The 23,413-nt window shown below is 36.0% G+C and overlaps 2 protein-coding genes across 10 annotated transcripts in view; both read right to left on the reverse strand.

The window, feature by feature from the left end:
* sh3gl2a (SH3 domain containing GRB2 like 2a, endophilin A1) overlaps nt 1–23,413 on the reverse strand; it is a 527,445-nt gene that overhangs the window by 79,118 nt on the left and 424,914 nt on the right. The gene's annotated exons all lie outside the window — the stretch shown is intronic.
* The window catches only part of cntln (centlein, centrosomal protein), a 190,823-nt gene continuing 174,454 nt past the window's right edge, over nt 7,045–23,413 (reverse strand). For 5 of the 9 annotated variants that reach the window (XM_087237212.1, XM_087237209.1, XM_087237213.1 and 2 more), the window contains 3 exons: nt 20,569–20,739; nt 20,101–20,175; nt 7,045–7,907 (listed from right to left, as the gene is read on the reverse strand). In XM_087237212.1, coding sequence (XP_087093338.1) covers nt 7,830–7,907; nt 20,101–20,175; nt 20,569–20,739 — 324 coding nt within the window. In that variant the 3' untranslated portion in view covers nt 7,045–7,829. Of the gene's footprint in view, nt 7,908–10,479; nt 11,190–20,100; nt 20,176–20,568; nt 20,740–23,413 lie in introns of those variants that run through there. The other 4 variants (XM_087237207.1, XM_087237205.1, XM_087237208.1 and 1 more) reach the window with 1 other exon arrangement.

Here is a 23,413-nt window from a genome sequence, read left to right on the forward strand (position 1 = left end):
CATTTGGTTCGCATGAAGCATAACCATGAGTGGAAAACCGCGTTTATTACCCCCAGGGGGCATTTTGGATATTGTGTTCTTCCTTTTGGGCTTTCTAATGCTCATGCAGTTTTCCAAGCACTCGTAAATGACGTGTTGCGAGACATGATAGATCAGTTTATTTATGTCTACCTGGATGACATTCTGATTTTTTCTCGTTCTCTCCAGAAACATGTGCAGCACGTCAGGCGAGTGCTCCAGCGGCTGCTAGAGAATGGGCTTTTTGTCAAGGCGGAGAAATGCGTGTTCCATGCACAGTCTGTTCCCTTTCTAGGACACATTGTGTAAGTCGAGGGAGTGCGCATGGATCTAGAGAATGTTCAGGCTGTGGTAAATTGGCCAATTCTGGAGTCTTGTAAGGCCCTGCAGAGATTTCTGGGCTTCGCCAAGTTTTACTGGCGTTTCATTCGCAATTTCAGCCAGCTCGCCGCCCCTCTGACGTCCTTAACCTCCTCCAAAACTCTCTTCAGGTGGTCGAGTGCAGCACAGGCTACATTCTCTAAACTAAAGAGCTGCTTTGTTTCAGCTCCCCTTTTGGTTACACCTGATCCCTCCCGGCAGTTTGTGGTGGAGGTTGACGCATCAGGGGTGGGGGTGGGCGCTATCCTGTCCCAGTGCGCTGCCTCAGATGACAGAATTCATCCGTGCACGTTTTTCTCTCACCGCTTATCTTCCGCTGAACATAATTACGACGTTGTTGGCTGTCAAACTCGCTTTGGAGGAGTGGCGTCATTGGTTGGAGGGTTCTGGGGTTCCCTTTATCGTCTGGACCGATCATAAGAACCTCGAATAAATCAGGTCCGCCAAACGACTCCAGGCAGGCTCGGTGGGCATTATTTTTCGGACTTTCGACTTTACCAACTCTTATCGGCCGGGTTCTAAAAACACCAAACCCGACGCGTTATCCCGTCTTTTTGATTCTTCCGAGCGCAATACGTCTCTTGACCCCATCGTTCCCCAGAGGATTTGTATTTCTGCAGTAACATGGGAGATTGAGAGCAGGGTTCGCACAGCCCTGGACAGGGTAACGCCCCCGGTCGGATGCCCACCCAGTCGATTGTTTGTGCCAAAGGGTATTCGGTCTGACGTCAATCGATGGGGACATTCCTCCAAAGTGGCTTGTCTTCCAGAGGTGAGTCTTACCTTATTTTTGGTTAAACAGTGATTCTGGTGGCCAGCTATGGCACGGGACATACGTGAATTTGTTTTGGCCTGTTCTGTTTGTGCTGTTTCTAAGACTTCCAATCGCCCCTTCTGCTGGACTCCTTCAGCCGCTGTCAGTGCTTTCGAGACTCTGGTTGCACATTTCGCTAGATTTTGTCACCGGTCTCCCGCCATCTGGTGGCAATACGGCTGTTTTGACCGTTGTCGACCGGTTCTCGAAGGCTACTCTTTTTATTCCTCTGCCAAAATTACCCTCAGCCAGAGAGTCAGCGGATGCTGTCATTAATCTTGTCTTTCGCATTCATGGCCTCCCGACGGACGTGGTTTCTGACAGGGGGCCTCAGTTTGTCTCTAAATTTTGGAGAGAATTTTGACATTTTTTTGGGAGCGACTGTAAGTCTTTCTTCTGGTTTCCTCAGAGTAACGGACAAACAGAGAGGGCCAACCAAGATCTCGAGCGCATGTTACGTTGTTTGGTTTCCCAGAATCCCTCCTCTTGGAGTCAGCAGCTCCCATGGGTAGAGTACGCACACAAATTATTACCAGTGTCGGCTACGGGCCTTTCTCCGTTTCAGTGTAGCTTAGGTTACCAGCCACCAGCTTTTCCCAGTCTGGAATCCGAAGTCGCGGTCCCCTCTGCCCATGCCTTTGTCCAGAGGTGTCGACGCACTTGGAGCAGGGCCAGACAGACCCTTCTCTAAGTAAGTGCGCGCACCAAGGCTAAAGCCGATCGCCACCGGTCGAAGCCTCCCGTTTACGTCGTCGGTCAAAAAGTGTGGCTTTCAACTAAGAATATTCCCTTGTCTTCCGTATGTAATAAACTTGCACCTAAATTTACTGGCCCATTCACTGTCATCAAGATCATTAGTCCGGTAGCAGTCCGCCTCAAACTTCCTCCAGCGTACAGGAGAATACATACCGTGTTTCATGTTTCCAAATTAAAGCCCGTTTTTCATACGGATATTAATCCGCCCACTCCGGTCCCCCCCCTAACCGTATTTGGTGGACTGGGAAGGTTACGGACCGGAGGAGAGAATTTGGGTGCCTGCAAAGGACATATTGGATCACTCTCTTATCGATGATTACAATCGCCAGGTGATTGGTTCTGGGAGCACCAGGAGGAGCTCTTGAGAGAGGGGTAATGACACGGTTGCAGGTTTGTGCGCTCTCCCGGAGTGTCTGTTTGATCATGTGGGTTTGTTTTGTTGTCCACGCGTATTTGTTTTGGTCACGTGTTATGACAGCACTCAGCTAGCTTGATTAGTTCGCCAGCTGAGGCTCATATTCGTGCCTATATATGGGTGACGTTTTCTGTGTGTCCTTGTCAGTTCATTACATGTGCTTATGTGTGCATTCTGTTTGTGCTCGGGACCATGAGGAGTGTTCTACTGGACCCTGTTTTCCTGCCTGATACCTGCCCTGTTTCTCCTAGCCCTAGCACCGCACACATTCTTTGCATTTGTTCTGAGTGTGTCTAATAAATACTTTTGTTCACTCGCACTTGGATCCATCAGAGCATTTATTGGAGTGTGACACTTGTAGTATGGTGATAATGCAAAACTTATTCAAAAGGGACCTATGCTGGTGAGTGAGTGGAGTATGCGGCACCAAACCGGTGACAAATATGCTCGCAATTAGCCAAATATACTTTCTCCCTCTCTCTCTCTCTCTCTCTCTCTCTCTCTATATATATATATATATACACACACACACACACACACACACACACACACACACACACACACACACACACACACACAGTTGAAGTCAGAATTATTAGCCCTCCTTTGAATATTTTCCTATTGAATATTAGGGTAATTAGCCAAGTTATTGTAAAATGATGGTTTTGTTATGTAGACTATGGAAGAAATATATAGTTTAAAGGGGCTAAAAATGTTGCCTATTAAATGGCTGTTTAAAAATGAAAACTGCTTTTATTCTAGACAAAATTAAACAAATAAGACTTTCTCCAGAAGAAAAAACATTATCAGACACACTGTGAAAATTTCCTTGCTCTATTAAAAATAAAATAAAAAAGTAAATAAAAAAAATAAATAAAAAAGGGGGCTAATAATAATAATAATAATAATATATATATATATATATATATATATATATATATATATATATATATATATATATATATATATATATATATATATATATGGTCAAACTCTGCAAAGATTTCAATAGTAATGTATTTCCCAACATGAACTAATAATGTACAGCATTTATGAATCATAGTACAACATATACTACTGTATTACTAAAATCAACTTCACTTTTGTTAACATTAGTTAATGTACCGTGAATTAAAATGAACTAACAATGAAAAACTGTAAATTCATTAACTAATGTTAACTAACATGAACAAACACAGTAATAAAAGTATTGTTCATTGTTTGTTCATAGTACAAAAAACAATAATCCTTGCAATCTTTTCTAAAAAAGTAAAATTACTGTATATTTTAAACGTTGCTGAATAACAGTAGTGTCAAAATACGACATAAAACTGGATAAAACAACTACAACAACATAATAATGTAAGATGCAATGTTTAAACTCTACAGTGATTTTATTTGAGATAAGGTTGCAAAGATTTATTTTTCGTTTAAAGTACAGTTTCATTTGTGTATCTTTCAATGAATAGGTAGGAATAATGTAATTTTTCCTGTTAAGAATTTAACTGAGCCTTTACTTGTCATTTATAAGGGATTTATAAAGCATGAATAGTCCTCACTTTAGATTAGGTCACAAAACTAGGTGAAGTTGAGTTAATAAAGCATTTATTAATATGCATAGTAACCATTAATATATGCCTGAATAATAAGATATATAAATGTTGATTTCAATAGTTTATTAATCATTTACTAACTCATTCTGAATGATCCTAAAAACCCTCAGCTACTCTTAATTACAAATGGTTTGTAAATAATGCAATACTTAATTTAGTAATGAAAAATAAATCATTAACTAAGTATGAAATTACAATTATTAAACATTATATAGGTGCTTATAAGTCAAAAATAGAGCATTTGTATCTGCAGTTATGAACTGCTTACTAATGCTTATTAATGTAGAGTTAATGTTTAACAGATAATGAATTTACTATTTGCTAATGCTTAATAAATTATTTATAGTGTGTAGTTATTATAAAGTGTTACAGATTTTTTTGTATATTGCTTCATCTTGACTGATTTCTACCGAATGGCAGTAAATTTGTGTTCATCATATAGTGTTTTTAAAAAAGCAAACTCTTTTCACCTATATGTCACATGAAACTGACTATGTGATGCTTATAAACGGTCTCTTCTGAGAAGACAGCTCAAGAGATAGCCTTGACACATCGGCGTTTGCCATTCTGGCATACACAGCGATGTCAGTAATCAGAAATGACCTTTAAATGCTATCACATTTTCTTCTGCCACCCGGCTGAGAAGAAGCAGTTCCATTTCACTTTAATTTGACAACATATTCTGACTTCTGAGTGACAAACATAAAAGACTGTTTACACAGAACTTGTTTTTGTTGTGCACTGAAACAGTGCACTGAAGAGAGACATTTGCCCACCCGTCATTGTACAGCACTCTTGTACTCCAAAATGCTTGGCAAAAATAAACACTGAAAGCCAATCCCAGCTGTGGTCTGAATGAGTGTGGGTAAATAGTGTGCAAAACGCAATGATCACAAGGCAAGATAAGTTTAAAAAATGATACATTATATGTGCAGTGAATAGGTAACTGTGTAGGCAGGGTGAATCACAACACACATTGTACACATACTATAATATCATAACAATTAAGCAAACTCCTAAACGTTCAATTAAATGTTGTCTAATATCACATGATTTATATATTTATGCGTTTAGATCCCACATGCATTTAAAACAGTCTTTTAGTCAGTCTTTTAGTCAGGCTTAGTTTTCATTTTCACACAGACAAGTTGAACTTTAATTTCTCAAAATGCAGTGAACAAGAACTGCAAAAACAAACTAAAGAATGCTTTGTAAAGTTTGGACAAGCTATATGGAAGAAAGAAAATAAGAGAAAGCCTTTTGCGGCTTTACAAAAATATAAGTTTTATCATGCTTATAAGGTGATAGCAATTAGGAATACTTTTATTCAAAAATATTTTTTACCATTTATTTTATGTTCATAATGTATAATGATTCCGAGTTTATGGAAGATTCTGATTAGTAGATAATTCAGACTTTCACAACAACCCCCTCTTGTGTACAAATTATGCAAGTACATTTCCAGACTAACAGTTCTATGAAGAATGAATGCCACCTAGTGGTGAGAGGCAGGACTTTTTTTCAAAGAAAAAATGAAAGAGGAAAGTATGTTTTAGCTTGTACATATATGGTACAGCGGTTTATGATAGAAAATGATATGGGTATTAGGGGCTAAAAAAAAGTGTTGGTAAAAATGTATCAAAAGATCTGATTCACACCAATTATCTGCATGGAATGCCTAAAGACTTCCTTAAAGCGTATTTCTTTTCTTAACATTATTCTTAATGACAGACCTTAGAGAAGACAGATTGCATCTTTAGCACAGACTGAATTAAGCTTTAGACAATCTGCTCATTAATTCATGCTATCGTATACCTTGTTATTGATTGTTCAGCCAAAGAAATGTTTAAACAGGGAATTATAAATAAATAAAATCTCAGAGAAAAAACTCACAACTATGGGTTGTGATAATTAGATACAATTAGATTAAATCGCACATGACCTATTGATCAGATTCCAAGTCTGTTTTTAGCAGACCTATTTTCATTCACATTCAATAATGCTCATTATATCCAATGCAAAAATTGTTTTATCCTCACCAATTAGATACAATTTCAAAGCATTTGTTAAATCTCAAAATGCATGCAATATAACTCCCAATACATAAATTAAAATATAATACCCTTTATTATTATTTTTATTAATAATAATAATAATAATAATAAAAAAAAAATAATAAATAACAACAAAATACTATTAAAACAACATATAGTAAAAGTTAATAATTTATCATGATTACACAGGTAATCATTTTCAATATCTGCAAAAAAACTAAATTAGTTGAAATTTTTAAAATTGAGTAAATTAAATATAGAAAACAAATTATCATACCTGCACCATAATGCAGGGTTCCACACAATTCATTTAGGTTTTGTTTTAACACAAATCAATTAATTTAACTTAACAAATGTAAATTGATTGAACAAAAATCTCAAGAAATTTGTTGTTTCAGCTCATTTCAAATAGGTAATTTGAACAAGCAGCAAAAACATTTTTTAAGTGTATAATTTCTTCAATCTAACAGATTATAGATGACATTTGTAATACACCATGTATAAAAACCATACACAATAATAATAATAAGAAGAATAACAACAACAGTAGTTAACACAATGCTCTATTTTTCTAAATGCATTTGATAAAGCTCAAAAAGGAGAAAAATTCAATAATTGATGTCATATATTCAATCCAATGATTTGTAAATGTAATCTATAAAACATAAATACAGAACATAACACTGCTGAACCACACTGATGACCCTGAACCACAAAACCATTAGTGTCATTAGTTTTCAATATTTTTTTCTAATTAAATAAGCTTTCCATTGACTTAGTTTATGAAAATAGTTGGCCTTGATACATCTGTTTAAAAATCTAAATCTTGATGAAATCACCATTAAAGTTGCCTAAATGAAGTGCTTAGCAAAACAAGGCAAGACAAGCTTATTTATGTAGCACATTTCATACACAGTGGCAATTCAAAGTGCTTTACATAAACAAGAATAAAAAGACAAGTATAAGAAAATAAAAAACTAATAATAACAATGATTAAAAACAGATTAAATGTGTTAGTTTATTAAAAAGCAATGCACATTAGGCTACTAAACAAAAAACATGTGTACAGTAAGACAAATCAATTTAATTCTTTACTTAATATTCAACTGGTAGGCTATTTGGCGTAAACGAAAAATCCTTCCGGCCTATTGGCAAAAATATATCCGAGCAAGATAATACATAATTAATAATTAATCAATCAATGAACTTTCTTGAAGTTATTGTGGTGAATGAGCCCATGCGTTTGCGAACGCAATTTACGGACACGTGTCATGACCAGAATCTCAAAAATAAATAAAAAAATTGGATGTGTGTGATATTATTGAGACAGGACACAAGAGAATAAGTAACAAAATGAAAACAAGCTCCATAAAACGATTTGCATACACAAATCAAAGCGAGACAGGAGTTTGAGCAGGAGCAACGATATGCTATTTCAACAGCAGCTACTTTCATATGTGCTTCTAGCCGAGAGAGATTATTGATCTAGGTCGAGCTGCACCTCTTTGTTCGCCAAGCTTACCCAGATGTGTTGTCTTACATATTAAATATATTCCTGTCACCCAGACGCACTTCAAACAGATGAATGCCAACATGTTTAGCTTCAGTTGTCAAATCTGACCTCTCAGTCATTTCATGGGAGCAGTGATTCGGCTCTGACCTGTGATGGACCTGTTCCAGTAATGCTGCAGGAGACCTCAGTTCGCTCACTTATTGATTTTGGAAAAGGGGAGGGGGGGTGGAGGTTCATGGGTTGAGGCTCCAGCAGCCCCTCATCATCACTCCCAACAGCCCCTGTGGCACCCAGAAACCCACAGCGGGAGGTGAACCCCTGCTCTCCGAGGAACCTGCCAACACTATCAAAAAGAAGAAAAGCAGAGATTAAGGCTGGAGAAAGACAATAAAAAAGCTGAGCGAATGAATGTGTAAGAGAAAGATAAAATGATAAGAGGAACAAAGGCACGAAGGAAAGAGAAAATCCTAGCGTTTAGAAGTCCTGATCAGTCTCTCCCCTAAGGTGCATTTCTTAATGAGACGTTCACAAGAGAGACGGAAAGCTTTCGTTTTCTCTCCCTTTCCCTCTCTTTTTTGCTTTTAAAACGCAAATTATTACACGACACATTTTAGTCCGTGAATTGAACGCTTCTTTCGGAGCTCATGTTCGGTGGGTGGCTGAGGAAGGCCATGTTAATTAAACCTCGGGGAGTTTTGCGCATTTGAATGTCACAGAAATAGCGGATGGTGCGGGAACGCAAACATGTTGACTATGCAGTTTGCATTAGGGCAAAAGACATCAAGTTGGTGCTAATTTGCGTGCAGCTATTCCTGTGTGGCGCCGCGCCAGTCCTCTCTGTAGCGTTTCCCCCACTGTAAGTTATTAATGTTTGTCATTAGACACATTATGCTTGAGGACAGTGACTGGAAACCAGCACATTTATATGGGACAAATATTTACAATAGCATGCTCTCGAGTATTCCGAGAAGAAAGGAACCAAACTACATTAACGCATGGTAATTAACCACAAGGGCCCCCAGATCCAGGGTGGCAGATAAATTGGTCCCTGAGATGCTTAGGACAGTCTTGAGCTAATCCTTCATTACAAAAAGATAAATGCAAACGACATCATTAGCATAAAACTGATTAGATAAAATTCTTATGGTTCTTTTTTGAACGGATGGCCTTACAAGGCTTCTAATATTATGCAAAAGGCAAAAGAGTGAATAACAATGGAAAACGTCAAATCATTACATCTAAAATATAAGGAAACTTTAGACTTTTTTATAAGGTCATCAAAAATCAATAGTATAAAAATATTTGTGAAAGGACATGAGTATCAGACAGACTTTAATATATCCTAGTGATGTTTCATTTTAAAATAACATTTCAATAAAGTTTTGTAAAGAGCACAACATATACGGTATACATGCTCTCTTTTAAATTAATATTTCCTATAAGATGCTATACAATATTATATCTGTGCATATTAGTTAGTACTGAAGCCAAATCTGGGACTAATCAAACAAAACAGCTTACAACAATGGTTCAAATATTAGTACAACCAAATTTATATGTTAGGGGAAAATATTTAATAACAATAAAAAATAAAAATTAGAAGAAACATTTATAAAATTTAGCTGACATGATATAGTGTGTAATTTTTCGTGCACAATTTCACTTGCATCTAAATGCATTATCCTTCTATTTCTAAAGATGTTCAGTGAATAATAAAATATTACTATTTAGTTTAGTAAATGCATTTTGTTTAAAACCACCAAAAAATATGATTTATATTCAATGAGACATGGATACAAATATTATTTTTAAAATGGGGTGTACTCATTTATGCTGAGTGCTTTATGTATACACACACAAATACAGAAAATATAAAAATATATACAATAAAGTTGGCGTCAGAATTATTAGCCCCCCTAAATTATTTCTTTTTAAGGAAGAGATTTTTTCAACACATTTCTAAAAATAATAGTTTTAATAACTTATTTCTAATAACTGATTTATTTTATGACTTTGCTATGATGACACCACATAACATTTTACTAGTTATTTTTCATGACACTTCTAAGCTTTTGTATAACAATGGTTTGTTCTGAAGACGATTGAAAAAATATAGCTTAAAGGTGCGAATAATGTTGACCTTAAAATAGTTTTTAAAAAAAAATAAAAACTTATTCTCGCCGAAACAAAACAAATAAGACTTTCTCCAGAAGAAAAATTATTATTAGACATACTGTGAAAATTTATTTGCGCAATGCATGTAATCTTTGCAATTGAAATTTGTTTTAATGTGCTGGTGCTATACCTCTACACTACCTTAAAGCTGTATATATTGTGTATATTTGACAATACATCCCTTGTGTACTACCTGCATGGTGACCAAACTCTTATTTCAATAGACATAACTTTTTAATAAAACTGTTTTGTTTAAATAGACCACAAACCACTGGATGTACTTACTGAGAAATAGATAAAAATATTTATTTTTAAAAGGGAGTGTACTCATTTAGCTAAGCCCTGTGTATACACACATGCAAGTTCAGACAAAGTATATTGTTTCATCTTTACATACATTGTATACATTTTATATGCCACCCTATTTTGAAAATTAGAAATTAGACTTTTTTCCATTAACACTTTGGAATAAGGTATCCTTAATAAACAGGTAATACACTGAACCAATGGAATGATCAATATAGAGAATAAATCTTTTTTTTTATTATAGTTCATAATATAATTGTTCATTGCTCATGCTAGTTATGTGTATTTATTTTATCAGATCAAATTATTGGCTTAAAATGAAACCTTAAATCATAAAGCATTACCAAAGTAACACGGCAAATTGTATTTGTTTTGGACAGCTTATTGGGATGCATTAAGAATAAAGCAATCACAAAAGAAAGAGACTTGCAATATTTTGTGACAGGAATCAACACTTTTATTAAAAAAAACTTTCAAACTTAAGAGTAAGACTTCTATGCTAATTGTGCAACTTCAGCCTTGATCGTGTGAAGTGGGACAATTGCTGGGGAAACATAGTGATGTGCGATTATGCTTTCATGCTAATGTGTCTAAAATATTCTTCATGTGCAAGTCAGGTCAAAACATCAAGCGCACAATAATTTACACAGAGCTAAAATAGCAGATCAAATAAACGAACAAACAAACAAGCAGTAACCTCTCCAAAACGTGGTACTCAATTTAAAACAGTGGTTTGCACCATCAGTGAATTAAGTGCTTTTCAAGTCATGTATCATCTGCCAAATAAAAAAAGAAAAGGCAAAGAAAATCAATGATTTTTTTTTGTATTTTTGATGGGAATCACAATAAGAACTTTGGTCCATTTCATTTCCGGTAGAGTAGTTTGTTTGAGGCACAGGACTACAAGAGGGTAGAAGCAGAAACGGGTGGAGTTGTGCATAGACAAGGGGTCTCCGCTGCCATGCAGGGCACACTCCATCTTACAGAAGTATTACCGTCTCTTGCTCCCTTTCTGTCTTTTTTTTTCCTCTGGTCAGGCGTTTTTGCTGACTGCAGCTGTAAGTGCAGCCAGTTCCTCTGTCAGCACTTTGCCCTCCTTCATCTTCACCAGCATGGCGTCCATCAGCAGGCCTGCAGAGGGGATCTAGGGAGAGAGAAAGAGAGAGAGAGAGAGGGAGAGGGGGAAAGGAAAGAAAAGCTGTCAAAAAGTAGAGAGAGGCTTTTTTCCTTTGTGTTTTTTGACACCAGACAGCTTCTCCGGGGTGTCTTTGGCTTTGATGACGACTCTAACCTGTGATGAAACTCCAGACTTCACTCTGATTAATTATGACAAGGAACAAATTCAAGGAACAGGTCACGGCGGCTTTTGTTTTTGTGGGGAACAACACACATCCTCAAAAAGTAAATGGGATTATTCTGAGGTCTGATTTGCTGCCGTGCCACTCACAGCCTGCCACTACTCCTGGCAGTGTTGAACCGGCGGCGTGAGCGCCAAACATATACTCTGACTAGGCTTTCTTCTTCCCCTCAAAACCTTCTCAAGGACTCAAAGGCTGGTAATTAGCATTGGGGATCAAAGGCCTGCATCATCCATAAATATTGAATTAAACTTTTCGAAAAAGACACACAGTAACATGCATTTTTTATACTCTTCATTGAGCGACTCTGCGCAGAAAAATAAATGGTCTTAACTCCGGGAGAATCCAGCGTGTCAGATTGAAAAGAGAGAAGTGTAAGCGCAAGTGTAAGGGAGATGCATCGCAAATGAAGAGGAAAGAAAGTCAGAGGGAGAAAAGTGTGCGTCTCATTAGGGAGAGAGGGAGCAGTACTTTCCCCTGGGGCAGGTAGACTGGCGTAGAAGCTGGTCTCAGTGCTGACTTCATCAAAAGCGCTGCTAAACTTCAACTACAGAGGAAATGGCTGCAGGGGTTATGGCAGTGGAATGTAATATTATTTAATTACTCTTAAAACTGTAGCAGCGTTTATGGCACTACGCTGGCATCTGATGCCACGCTAGGCTGGGAGGCCTAAGTCCCATCTTGGCTGCGCTCGCTCAAAGAGGCCCACGGGGACGGCAGGCTCCGTCATTATCATGTAACAGCTGCTTTAGCAGGTAATCTCCTCCCTTTGGACTGCCCTGGTGAGCTGTTCACTATTCAGCGAAGCTCTCTTTTGGGCTGCGTTTTCATTAACACGCCCAGGAGTTGATTCGGAATCGACTGGCCTGGCCCGAGGAGAAACCTGCAACAATATGAAGGTGTTTTATAGTCCAATTAAGTGACGCTGCTTTCATAGAGTGTGAAGGCGCCTGGGGCGAAGCTACAGGCTCAGTCACAATACACTCTGAGCTTCATCCCACTAAGACACACACCCACAGATACTCTCTCTAAATGGACTGAGCAGACTCCTTTTGTTACTGGCATTAAGAGTTTCTTTTGAGGGGTAAAATTTGCTTAAAATCACCCACCTTTTGGTGAAGTGTCGCTACAGGTTGAGCTAAAAATATATGCAAAAAATGCCATTGCTTACTTTTTTCCGTGAGTGCAGAACAAATAATGAAATCTGCTTTGTTGACAGGCAACATCTCTGATTCCACTTCTATGCGTTCTGACAAACTCTTCCTCATCTAGGCCACCATGGAGCACGGATAAAAAACAAACATTTCTGATCTTTGATCTTCACAAAATTAATTTGAAATCAAAATTATTGAACGTGGGAATAACGATGAGGAAAAAAAAAACACCCAAGACCTACTAAAGTCTGCATTTGATTAGAAGATAATGAATGTGTCACATGTGGGAAAACAAGAGATCAGGTAAGAAAATCAAGCGTAACACCAATCTATTCTTCTGTGCCAGTAATTACCCACCCTGCAATGCCTCTCTTCTCCATTCTCCCTTTCAGGCCACAGGAGACCTATATGAAAGGGAATTGGACACTTGGGGCAACAGATACTTGTAATTAAAACTCCTTTTTTAAATGTTGTTTCTTACATCGTCAGGTCTATACAACCTGAGCCGGTAGATCTGACCTAAATACACTGTAGAATAAATATGGAGCACTCCCTAAGTCTTTGTTCCCTTTCTCTCTCATTAGGAACTGATGGAGGGGAGGGAGCAGAATGAGGATCAAACAATAGCATCACGCTCTGAGTAAAGTGGTCTGTTGACGATGCTGTCATGTTAAGTTCACTGGTGCTTGACATCGCTGATGAATGCATATAGAGTGATGGTCATTGTGTGGCATGGCGGTCGATAATGAACAAAAGGCAAATATCTATAAAAGTTTAAAAGCTATGTGCATTTTTATACGATTAAAGGATAACTCCACGAAGTCGGACAGACATATGTATTTATTCACAAAATTATCCATTTAGAAATATGCCCTCCTTTAAATGTTTTTTCCATTTTTAAATTTGAGGACATATATATATATATATATATATATATATATATATATATATATATATATATATATATATATATATATATATATATATATATATACTGTCTTATGGAGAAATATATAAATATACCCCCCCCCCTCAAAAAAAGTCTACAGAACAAACCATCGTTATACAATAACTTGCCGAACTCTAACCTGCCTAGTTAACCTAATGAACCAAGTTAAGCCTTTAAATGTAACTTTAAGCTCTATAAAAGTGTCTTGAAAAATATCTAGTCAAATATTATTTACTGTCATAATGGCAAAGATAAACTAAATCAGTTATTAGTAATTAGTTATTAAAACTATTACATTTGGAAATGTGTTAAAAAATGGGAAATTGGGGAAAACATAAACAAGGTGGCTAATAATTTAGGGGGGCTAATAATTTCAACTGTACCTTTTTTTCTCAAAATAGTATTAAAGTCAAGCAGTTTAGGCTTTTTTTCTTTTTTCAGTAAATCAACTAGCATTTTAAATACTGAAATGAATGCAACTAAAATAAAAATAAAATCATGTTACAAAACGTACAAAAGTACATAAAATAAACTGTTAAAACTGAATATAAAAAGTAAATGTAAAATATGAGCAATATGAGCAGTATTGTTAAATGTGAGAAACTGATGCTTCCGTCAATATAACTCTTTTGATTCAGAATGTAAACTGTTCATTATAAACAGGTGTATTTACGTAATTAAATGTAGATTTTCTGTATCTTCTACATTTTTTCCAAAATGTACAGTTGAAGTCAGAACTATTAGCCCCCCTGAATTATTAGAATCTTAATGTTTATTTTTTCCCCCAATATATGTTTGATGGAGAGAATATTTTTTTTAACACATTTCTAAACATAATAGTTTTAATACCTCATTTCTAATACCTGATTTATTTGATCTCTGCCATGATGACAGTAAATAATATTTGACTAGATATTTTTCAAGACACTTCTATACAGCTTAAAGTCAGATTTAAGGTTTATTAGGTTAACTAGGCAGGTTAGGGTAATTAGGCAAGTTATTGTATAACGATGGTTTGTTCTGTAGACTATTAAAAAAAAAAATAGCTTTAAGGGGCTAATAATGTTGACCTTAAATGGTGTTTAAAAAATTAACAACTGCTTTTATTCTAGCTGAAATAAAACAAATAAGACTTTCTTAGGAAGAAGAAATATTATCAGACATGCTGTGAAAATGCATTTTTTAAACAAATTCTTGCTCTGTTAAACATCATTTGGGAAATATATATATATATATATATATATATATATATATATATATATATAAATTAAAATCGTTGGGGGGGTGCTAATAATTCTGACTTCAACTGTATTTGTTGTACAATGTAAATAAGCAAAACAAATTTGCTGTCGATTGACTGCAATAAATCAAGAAAATTAAACAAGTGGATTTCAAAAACTGATTTTTTTTTGCACTTCAGCAATTAAACCGACACATTCCCTCAGCAGGCAGTGGGTTAATATTTCACACATATACTGTACCTTCAGTCAGTCTCAGCTCAAGCCTAAAAGAGCAGAAATATTACAGTCAAAATTCGGACATTCTGCTGGTGGTGAAGTGATATGAGGGCGAAGGAGGGGCCATGATTTCTGAAATGACTGCGTGCTGTCAGGCCGAGATGAATGTGCTTGATAAATGACTAGAGGCAGGGTGGTTCAGTTCATTAGCTCTAACAGTCATTTCCATCTCTTCATAAAGGCCGTGGTGTTATAATTTACCTCTAGTCAATAATTAGGAATCCACAAATAAACGCAAGCAATTAAATGTCTACTGCTACTGGGCGAAGGGGGTCCCTAGGCTGGATGAGGGTTTGCGGGTGGACACTCAGCATAGGATGGGTTATTCACGGCCTGACACGTTAAGCCCGCAGGGAGCACTGTGGACTAAATGCTTATAGGTCGGTGATGTTATTCCCAGGTTGTGACCCTCAAGTGAGGAAATGTTGTCTCATTAAGTGAGAAGGGAATGAGTTTAGAGGTGCTTGGAGCACGTCGCGGCAAGAAAAGGGGAAATAAAAAGCCAGATATCCAAAGAGAGAGAGATAGAGAGAGAGAGATATGTTCATTAATGTTATTTGAAGCCAGCAAAGCGGAAACTCGCTGTGGCAAAGGCAACAGATCAGAAGCAACAGCCCGTAAGCTTTTGTGTGATTTCCTTTCCTGTGCGACTCAGACAGGCAGATAAAATGACATGAGAGTGAAAGGCACCTCTTCAAAACGCGCACACCGAGTCTCAACATTATTCTGACATGCATGAGCTTGTTACGTTGACATGTGGCACTGGAGTGATGGTTGGGCTATTGACAGGGCCACAGCAGTAATAAGAAGTCGTCACACTGGTACCGCCATTAGTGGCAGACAGTGACAGCTCACGCTACACACCGAGACTGACAGGCGAGAGAAAAGACCTTGCTTAGGTAGCACGCACACACATATATTACCATTCCAGGTTTTACACATAAATAAAATGGATACGCTGGTGGATTCGGACCATCCAACATACGAAGATCAAACAACATAGGCTCTTTGGAAAAACGTGCTTCTGCTTCGATTTGTGCTTCAAGCTGCCAAAATCTACCTACGTTTCACTGCAGTTTCCGGTTGAAACGAACACTAGAGGGCATTGAAATATCAGCCATTTCTATTACTTTGACACTCATTATGATTTGCAGCAATTAGCAATTATAATTAGTATTTCACCACAGTGTATGCTTTGTAAACACATTGCACAATTTCATTACACTAACAGCTCTGTATAGTTTTACTGGCAAAATAAACTTCCTCGGTTTAGAATTGTAATGAATACAAGTTCTGTAAAACACGATTCGTCATAAAAAAAGTGCAATGACTTAAGCAAATATTTGAATGTTATGGATAATTTTTAGTGTATGCAGAGGGTAAAAATGAATGCTCATCATGCAAGTAAAAATTAGCACTGGAAAGTATATGAAAGAGCATTATTTGCCACTCTTCTTTTTAAAAAATTAATTCTAACAATCTCCAAAATTGTTAGTCTCCAAATGTGATATGATTTACAGATTTCTGTTTTTTTGTTTTATTGTGAGCAGCTCTTAATTATAGTGATTTTAGTATCTCTGAGCGGATTGGTCTACTGTAAATGCTGCTTCCCACAAACTGCATTTCTGCACGATGCAGGGAGAACATGCAAACTCCACACAGAAATGCCAACTGAGCAAAGGCTCGAATCAGCGACCCAGCGACATTCTTGCTGTGAGGCGACAGCACTACCTACTGCGCCACTGTGTTGCCCTAAAATTGCAACATGTCCCATTCCAACAGATTTTAAATCTGTCGCCAACAAAAAAGAAGTTTCCCTGTGGTTTTAGGTCAAAATAAAAGCTCTATGATTTAAAATTTAAAAGCAAAGAAAACATTAATTTTAAAATTGTATTGTAAATTTTGTATCATTATTATTTGTAAATAAATGAAAATTCTTATAAAATAATTATCATTTCATATGTATTACAGTGATTTATTTATTGGTTTAAATTATAATTAAATTAAATTAATTACAGTTAAAGTCAGATATATTAGCCCCTGTTTATTTTTTTCCTCAAATTCTGTTAAACGGAGAAAAGACATTTAATGGAGAAACACATTTCTAAACATAATAGTTTTAATAACTCATTTCTAATAACTGATTTATTTTATCTTTGCCATGATGACAGTAGGTAAAATTAGACTAGATATTTTTCAAAACACTTCTATACAGCTTAGAGTGACATTTAAAGGCTTAACTAGGTTAATTAGGTTAACTAGGCAGGTTAGGGTAATTTGGCAAGTTATTGTATAGCTATGGTTTGTTTTGTAGACTATCAAAAAAAAAAAAATAGCTTAAAGGGGCTAATAATTTTGACCTTAAAATGTTTTTAAAAACTTAAAAACTGCTTTTATTCTAGCGGAAATAAAACAAATAAGACTTTTAAAATCTATTATCAGACATACTGTGAAAATTTCCTTGGTCTGTTAACCATAATTTGGGAAATATTCAAAAAAGAAAAAAAATTCAAAGGGGGTTTAATCATTCTGATTTCAACTGTAAATTTCCTCTATATGTTCCAGTTGCTCTTTATTGAAGCCATTTCATGGCAGGTAAATTATTTTAAGGGCACTACATTTTCAGCAGTTATAAGCAGGTGTGGAAAAATGTTTGTTTAAGGCCACGCGTTATTGTGAAAAAATTGTATCGCATCAATCAATTACGAAAATGTTCTTTCCTGATCTGATGTGTTCAGCAAACAATGTAATAAATCAATGATACACATTCTTCTGTTTTGGTAAAGAGACACAATTTTTTTAAAAAGAGACACGTTTTACACTTTGAACGTGTTGAGAAAAAAGGAGACACAAAATATCACTTTGTAGAAAAAACGACACGGGCATGTTTTTTTTTTTTTTCAATGAGCCTGCTTGAGATGAAAACATGCAAGTACAACATAAACAAATCACAACATTGACCTAGTGGTCTGTGTCTTCTTCCCCCCCGTAAAAAAAGAAAACATAAAAAAGCTCACCTGCCAATAAACTCGCTTGATCACAAGTCAGAGGAAGAGCCACCCTCCCTGCGGAGCGCGTTAGGAGACGGAGGGTGGAAAAAAACCAGAGCATGAGCATGTTGAAAGAAAAGAAAAACTAACGCGCGGGTCACTGTGTCGGTGTCAGTGCAGCTCTCTGGGGACTCAGACTGGTCTCAGCCTTGTCATACAGTGAGCAGTTGTGTCGGCCGAGCCGAGAAAACGTCGATAGCAACTTGCCTGTGAAGAGTCTCCTGCGGGCCGCTGCTCTGTTTGTGTGTATGTGTATGTATGTGAGTGTGTCAATAGCAGCCTGCTGGTGGAGAGTCTCTAGTGAAGCTTGGCTCAATCTCCCTGCATCGACAGACCTGCCAGATCAATACTTGGCCCACCACTAACAAGCTGCTTCGGGGTCTCACAGCCCAACAGAGGAAGCAAGAGAAGGGGAGAGAGAGAAAGAGAGAGAGAGAGACTGAGCTGCCTGATGGCAGTCTTCAGAGTCCTCTAAAGTGTCCAGCGGCGAGAGGAAGAGATGTGCAGGCCGGGGATAGACAGGTCACACAGGTCAAAGGTCAAAGCCACTAGCGCTGCAGTGACACGCCAGAGCCGCTGAATAATACTAAATGCATGTTTGAGGCCAAACACACACACACACACAGAGTCAGAACAGAAATCATGCATTCTTTAATGATCTCCTACATATTGTTGCTAAGAGATTTAATTTTATTCAGAACAAACAAATACTGCATGTAAAAAAAGGCTAAGGTTTGAAACTCGTGAGCTAATTCAGTCGATCTTAATGAACAACACCAATCTTTGCTGTCAACTAGATTTTAAATCTTTAAAACAATGCTTTCATAGTGAGCCTCTGACAATGCCAGTGTGTTGATTTTGATTTTCTCTTTCACTAGAGATGAACCAGTGAGTTTTGAGCTGTGGGTCATGTCATGTCTTTGGAGTTGCTGCAAATACACGCATCAGAACATTTGGTGGTGCTCATGCACTAAAAACTGGACACTGGAGCACACTGCAAAGTGAGCCCGAGCCTGAAAATTACTCCAAATGAAATGTGTGCAGTTGGTTTTTACACTACACACATAACCTATAATTAATGAATATTACTCAAATATTTATGGATTCTTTTGTCTGCATTCTGCTCATATTTACACTTACCTGCATAAAATTACTCCATTCTTGCACTACCATTTTTGTGTGTTTTTTTATTTGCACTTTAGGGTAATATGTTTTGTTTATAAACATTTATATATGTATAAAAATAATTAATTTTAAATAATTATTGATATTTCATTTTTAAGATAAAGAAAAAAAAACATGATTCGTTTGGGCTATACTGATTTAAAAAACATCAATCTGCAAATTTAAGAATAGGGACTAAGGTAAATTTCTGCAGCATTCTTCTCACTCGCTTTATATAAACATATATATATATATATATATATATATATATATATATATATATATATATATATATATATATATATATATATATATATATATATATATATATATAAAATCTTTGTACAGTATTTATATCAAAAGTCAAAACTAATTATACAAATAATAAATACACATTAAATAAAACTAATTCAGATATTATTTAGGAACCCTTTTACACCTTTCGTGAATACATTTCATGACTTAAGCCGTGCATCACATCTGTTATTTTGTATGAATTTATCTATTTGTAAATATTATTGCTGAAATTACAGTCCGGATCTTGCTTCTTATAATTCTGTCCTTCTGATAGCCAGATGGCAGAGCAGCTGAAACATGCGCACCATCCATTGTACTGTGATTTCTGTTTCTGTTCAGCCTGACGAATATAGAGCAGTGAATAGACCGTTCATCTATGATTTGTTCCGCTTTTTCACAGTGTAAAAGGCCGTAAAAGATTAATACGTTTATTTTAAACTCTGAAGGATATATTTCAAAAAAGGTCAATTGCACTAAATCTACCACTTTAACAAAATGATGAATATTGATCAATTACGAACGCTAAAAATGAACAAAAATATGTTGAATTGCTAATGAAAACAAACCTGCTGCTGAAGGATGTGCTGAACATGTTCAGTCCAATCTGTGTCTGGCCCACGACCCACAAACGCCTCCTCACACTGCGAATCATAAAACATGGCCGGAAATGCTGTTAAAAGCCATAAAGAAAATACTAAACTTCTTTCGTGTGGGTGTGTAAGAGTGCCACGGTGTCACCGGATGAACCTAAAAGCAGTTCAGCTTAAACATTTGTAAATGTAAAATAAAAAAAGGAATAAAAAAGCACATTAAATATGCATCATTTTGACAGGTCTGATCAGGATATTTACATATACAAATGATTTAAACATTTATAGCAGCAGCAATAATAATAATAATAAAAAAAATAATAATAAAATAATACATTGATTTTAAAAATACACTTTTTGGTTTGTTTATCACTTTTCCTTGTAATTCCTATTTGCGACTAATTATTAGTCACTAAGTTTTGTTTCCCACGAGTGAATACTGACCTCATCTGTATCCAGCATGTCCACCAGGTCTGTTTCTGACATGTTGAGGATTGATGCAGCTTTCACCAGTGAGCACTTGGACATTTTGTTTCCTTCTTTTGTACTCTTTTTCTTCCTCCTCAAACGAGCTTTAATGTCCTGCACATCCTGTGCCAATTCATTAGCCAGAGCCTTAAAAAAAAGAAAGAAAGAACATATATAAAAGCATATAGTGTGTTACAGTACCATCTACACACAGGCGTAATGAACGTGGTGTGATCAACCGCTCGATTTTCAGCGTTCGGGATGATTTGGTCGAATTGGGACGCCTGAATGCTCTTGACTTTTGATGCAAGACGCACTAAAATTTCGAAGGCTCTCGTGTTGATTTGGAGAGGAATTGCACTTTAGAGACGACGAGCTGCTAAAAAACACACACTTTGATTTATTTCTCTTTTTGTTGTTGTATGGCACATATTATAAAAGATGCTCTCAGATGAATGTAAATAATGAGGAGACGAGAGGCTCTTAAAATGGCGGTGGGGAACATCGGGTCTTTTTCTTTGTTGCGCCCGTTGAGGGGCGAGCTAAATGGGAGTTGTTGCTAAATACTGAGAGACAATTAAATGTTAAAGCTGCCACTGTACATGAGAAAGTCAATAAAGTGAGCTCCCCTTTGTTTCATTTTCAGCTTATTGATCGTAGCAATAATCTCTTGTATCATTCCCCATAAGCCTTGTGAAAACCTGACCTTGGAATGGACAGTCTGTGTGTGTGTGTGTGTGTGTGATTCCAGCATGGTCCCGGTAAACCCACAGAAGTATAAGTGAGAGCAATCACACGCAGTTGATCAGAGCGCAGTTCTTTGGGGCATGCTCCATTTCCCACATCTCCCCATCACCGTTATTTGTTTCATAAAGCCTTCATCATAAATACTTCAAATGGATCTTCATTATATTTCAGGGGATGCTACTGAATTACATAAAGGCTCGTCTCAGGTCCACACGTTCACATACTATGAATGTGAAGTGATGCCATTCGGCGCTAAAGCAATTAAACTAGCAAATGTCTCTATCAGGTGTGAACTCTAAAAACAATCATTTATGTTCATCAGGGGAGAGCACAAAAAATCAGCGTGCTTCAAAGCAGAGGTGGCTTAGCCAAATTAATTTAAAGGTGCAGTTTGCTGCCAAAAAACAAGCACTCTTTGACCTTGACATACAGTCATAAAAATGTTTTTCGCTTATTTTTGTCGTCCTTTTTCATTCTCATTTGTAAGAAAAAAAAGAAGCTTAGCTTGCTTCATTCTTTTAGAATATAATATCTTTTATTGCAAGAACCACAAAAAAATGTAAGTGGTGCAAAATGTTTTTTTATTTGATTTTACTTTTTTCTTGCCTGAAATTAATAAGATAAGACAAATAGACAACAATCTGAAAGAGAACAGCGAACAAATTCTCTCTAATGTTGTCTTCTGAGTTCTCATACAATTTTAGTTAAAGGGGAGAGTTGTGCCCTTGTCAAAACAATAAATTCACTGGATTTTATACTGAATCACTTGATGAAATAATGCATCTCTTCTTTCATTGGACAACTATTTTGGCATTCCAAAAACCATTTTAAAAACAATCTTGTATGTCCTGGTTATATCGGTACCTTGGAATTATAAGGTTCTATCTGCGTTCTGAATGATTTTGAGATACTGACCTTAAAACTTTTTGTATTCCATATAGCAAACAGTATGTGTGTAACAGTTCTCTTTCATACATTAACATAACAGGGACCCTAAATGTACGCTCAATGTACATTATCAAAATTCTCATAAATTTGCAAGATGGGGGAAAATAAACAGGTTAAATGCAGACAGAACCTTCTCATTCTAAAAAAGTCATTTTGTGCTTTGAATTATAAGCTTCTTTCTGGCAGATCATTCATTGAAGCATTACTTTTCAAAAAATGCAATCACAAAAATAAAAATTGGTGTTGTAACAATACGTTGATGCATGAGAAAGTAAACAATTTATTTAATGTTTTTGAATGACTATTTTTTTTATCTTTGCAAATTAAGCATACACGGCTGTGTTAAATATTTTGTCCAGTGCAGATGTTAATTTTATGTGATTATTATGGTCATGTTTATTGAATTTTACGCTTTATATGAACTATTGCATTATAGTTATTGATTTAAATGTCCTATAGATTAAATAAAGTATTTGCCCTTCAAGAATTCATATCAAATTTAAAAACTTTTAAAAGAAAATAGACAATGAGCAAATGAGTTTAATAAACAATGAAAAAGGTTTCACTGACTATATATCCACAAATAAAAATATTTCACATTTAATATATTATTCTATTATTCCTGTATTATTTTCAAGTTTCTGTTGCTTTTTTCAACAATGTAAAATTTAACATTTTATCTCAATGTCAAAAATGCTTCGAAATCATCAAATTTACACACATCTTTTCAGTTTAAGGTTTCTTCTTAATTTTATGTGGTCCAGCATTATTTAGTCCACTCTGATTTTGTGTTTCTTTCTGGTCTTTCCCACTGTCAACGAAGCAATTCAGTGAAATGACAAAGAAAGCTGTTCCTGATTGGTCCTCGTGCATGTATTTGAAATGCTGACTGGCTCACAGAAAGAATCTTAGAGAGCCAAGCTAGTGTACAACTTTGTAGGTAAAACCTTTTTTGTTTTTTAAATAAAGAGTCTTAAAATGTTAACAGCATATAAGAAAACATCCCATGATGTAAATAAGTTGTCATTTAATAAAAATACGCGAATAACTCAATTTTGACAAAAATGTCAGATAGAACCTTACAATACTAAGGTGACGATATGAGTTTTGAAATACATTCAGTGAA

This window comes from Danio rerio, chromosome 1 (assembly GCF_052040795.2).
Source record: "Danio rerio strain M-AB ecotype USA chromosome 1, GRCz13ab, whole genome shotgun sequence".
NCBI classification, from domain to species: Eukaryota; Metazoa; Chordata; class Actinopteri; order Cypriniformes; family Danionidae; genus Danio; species Danio rerio.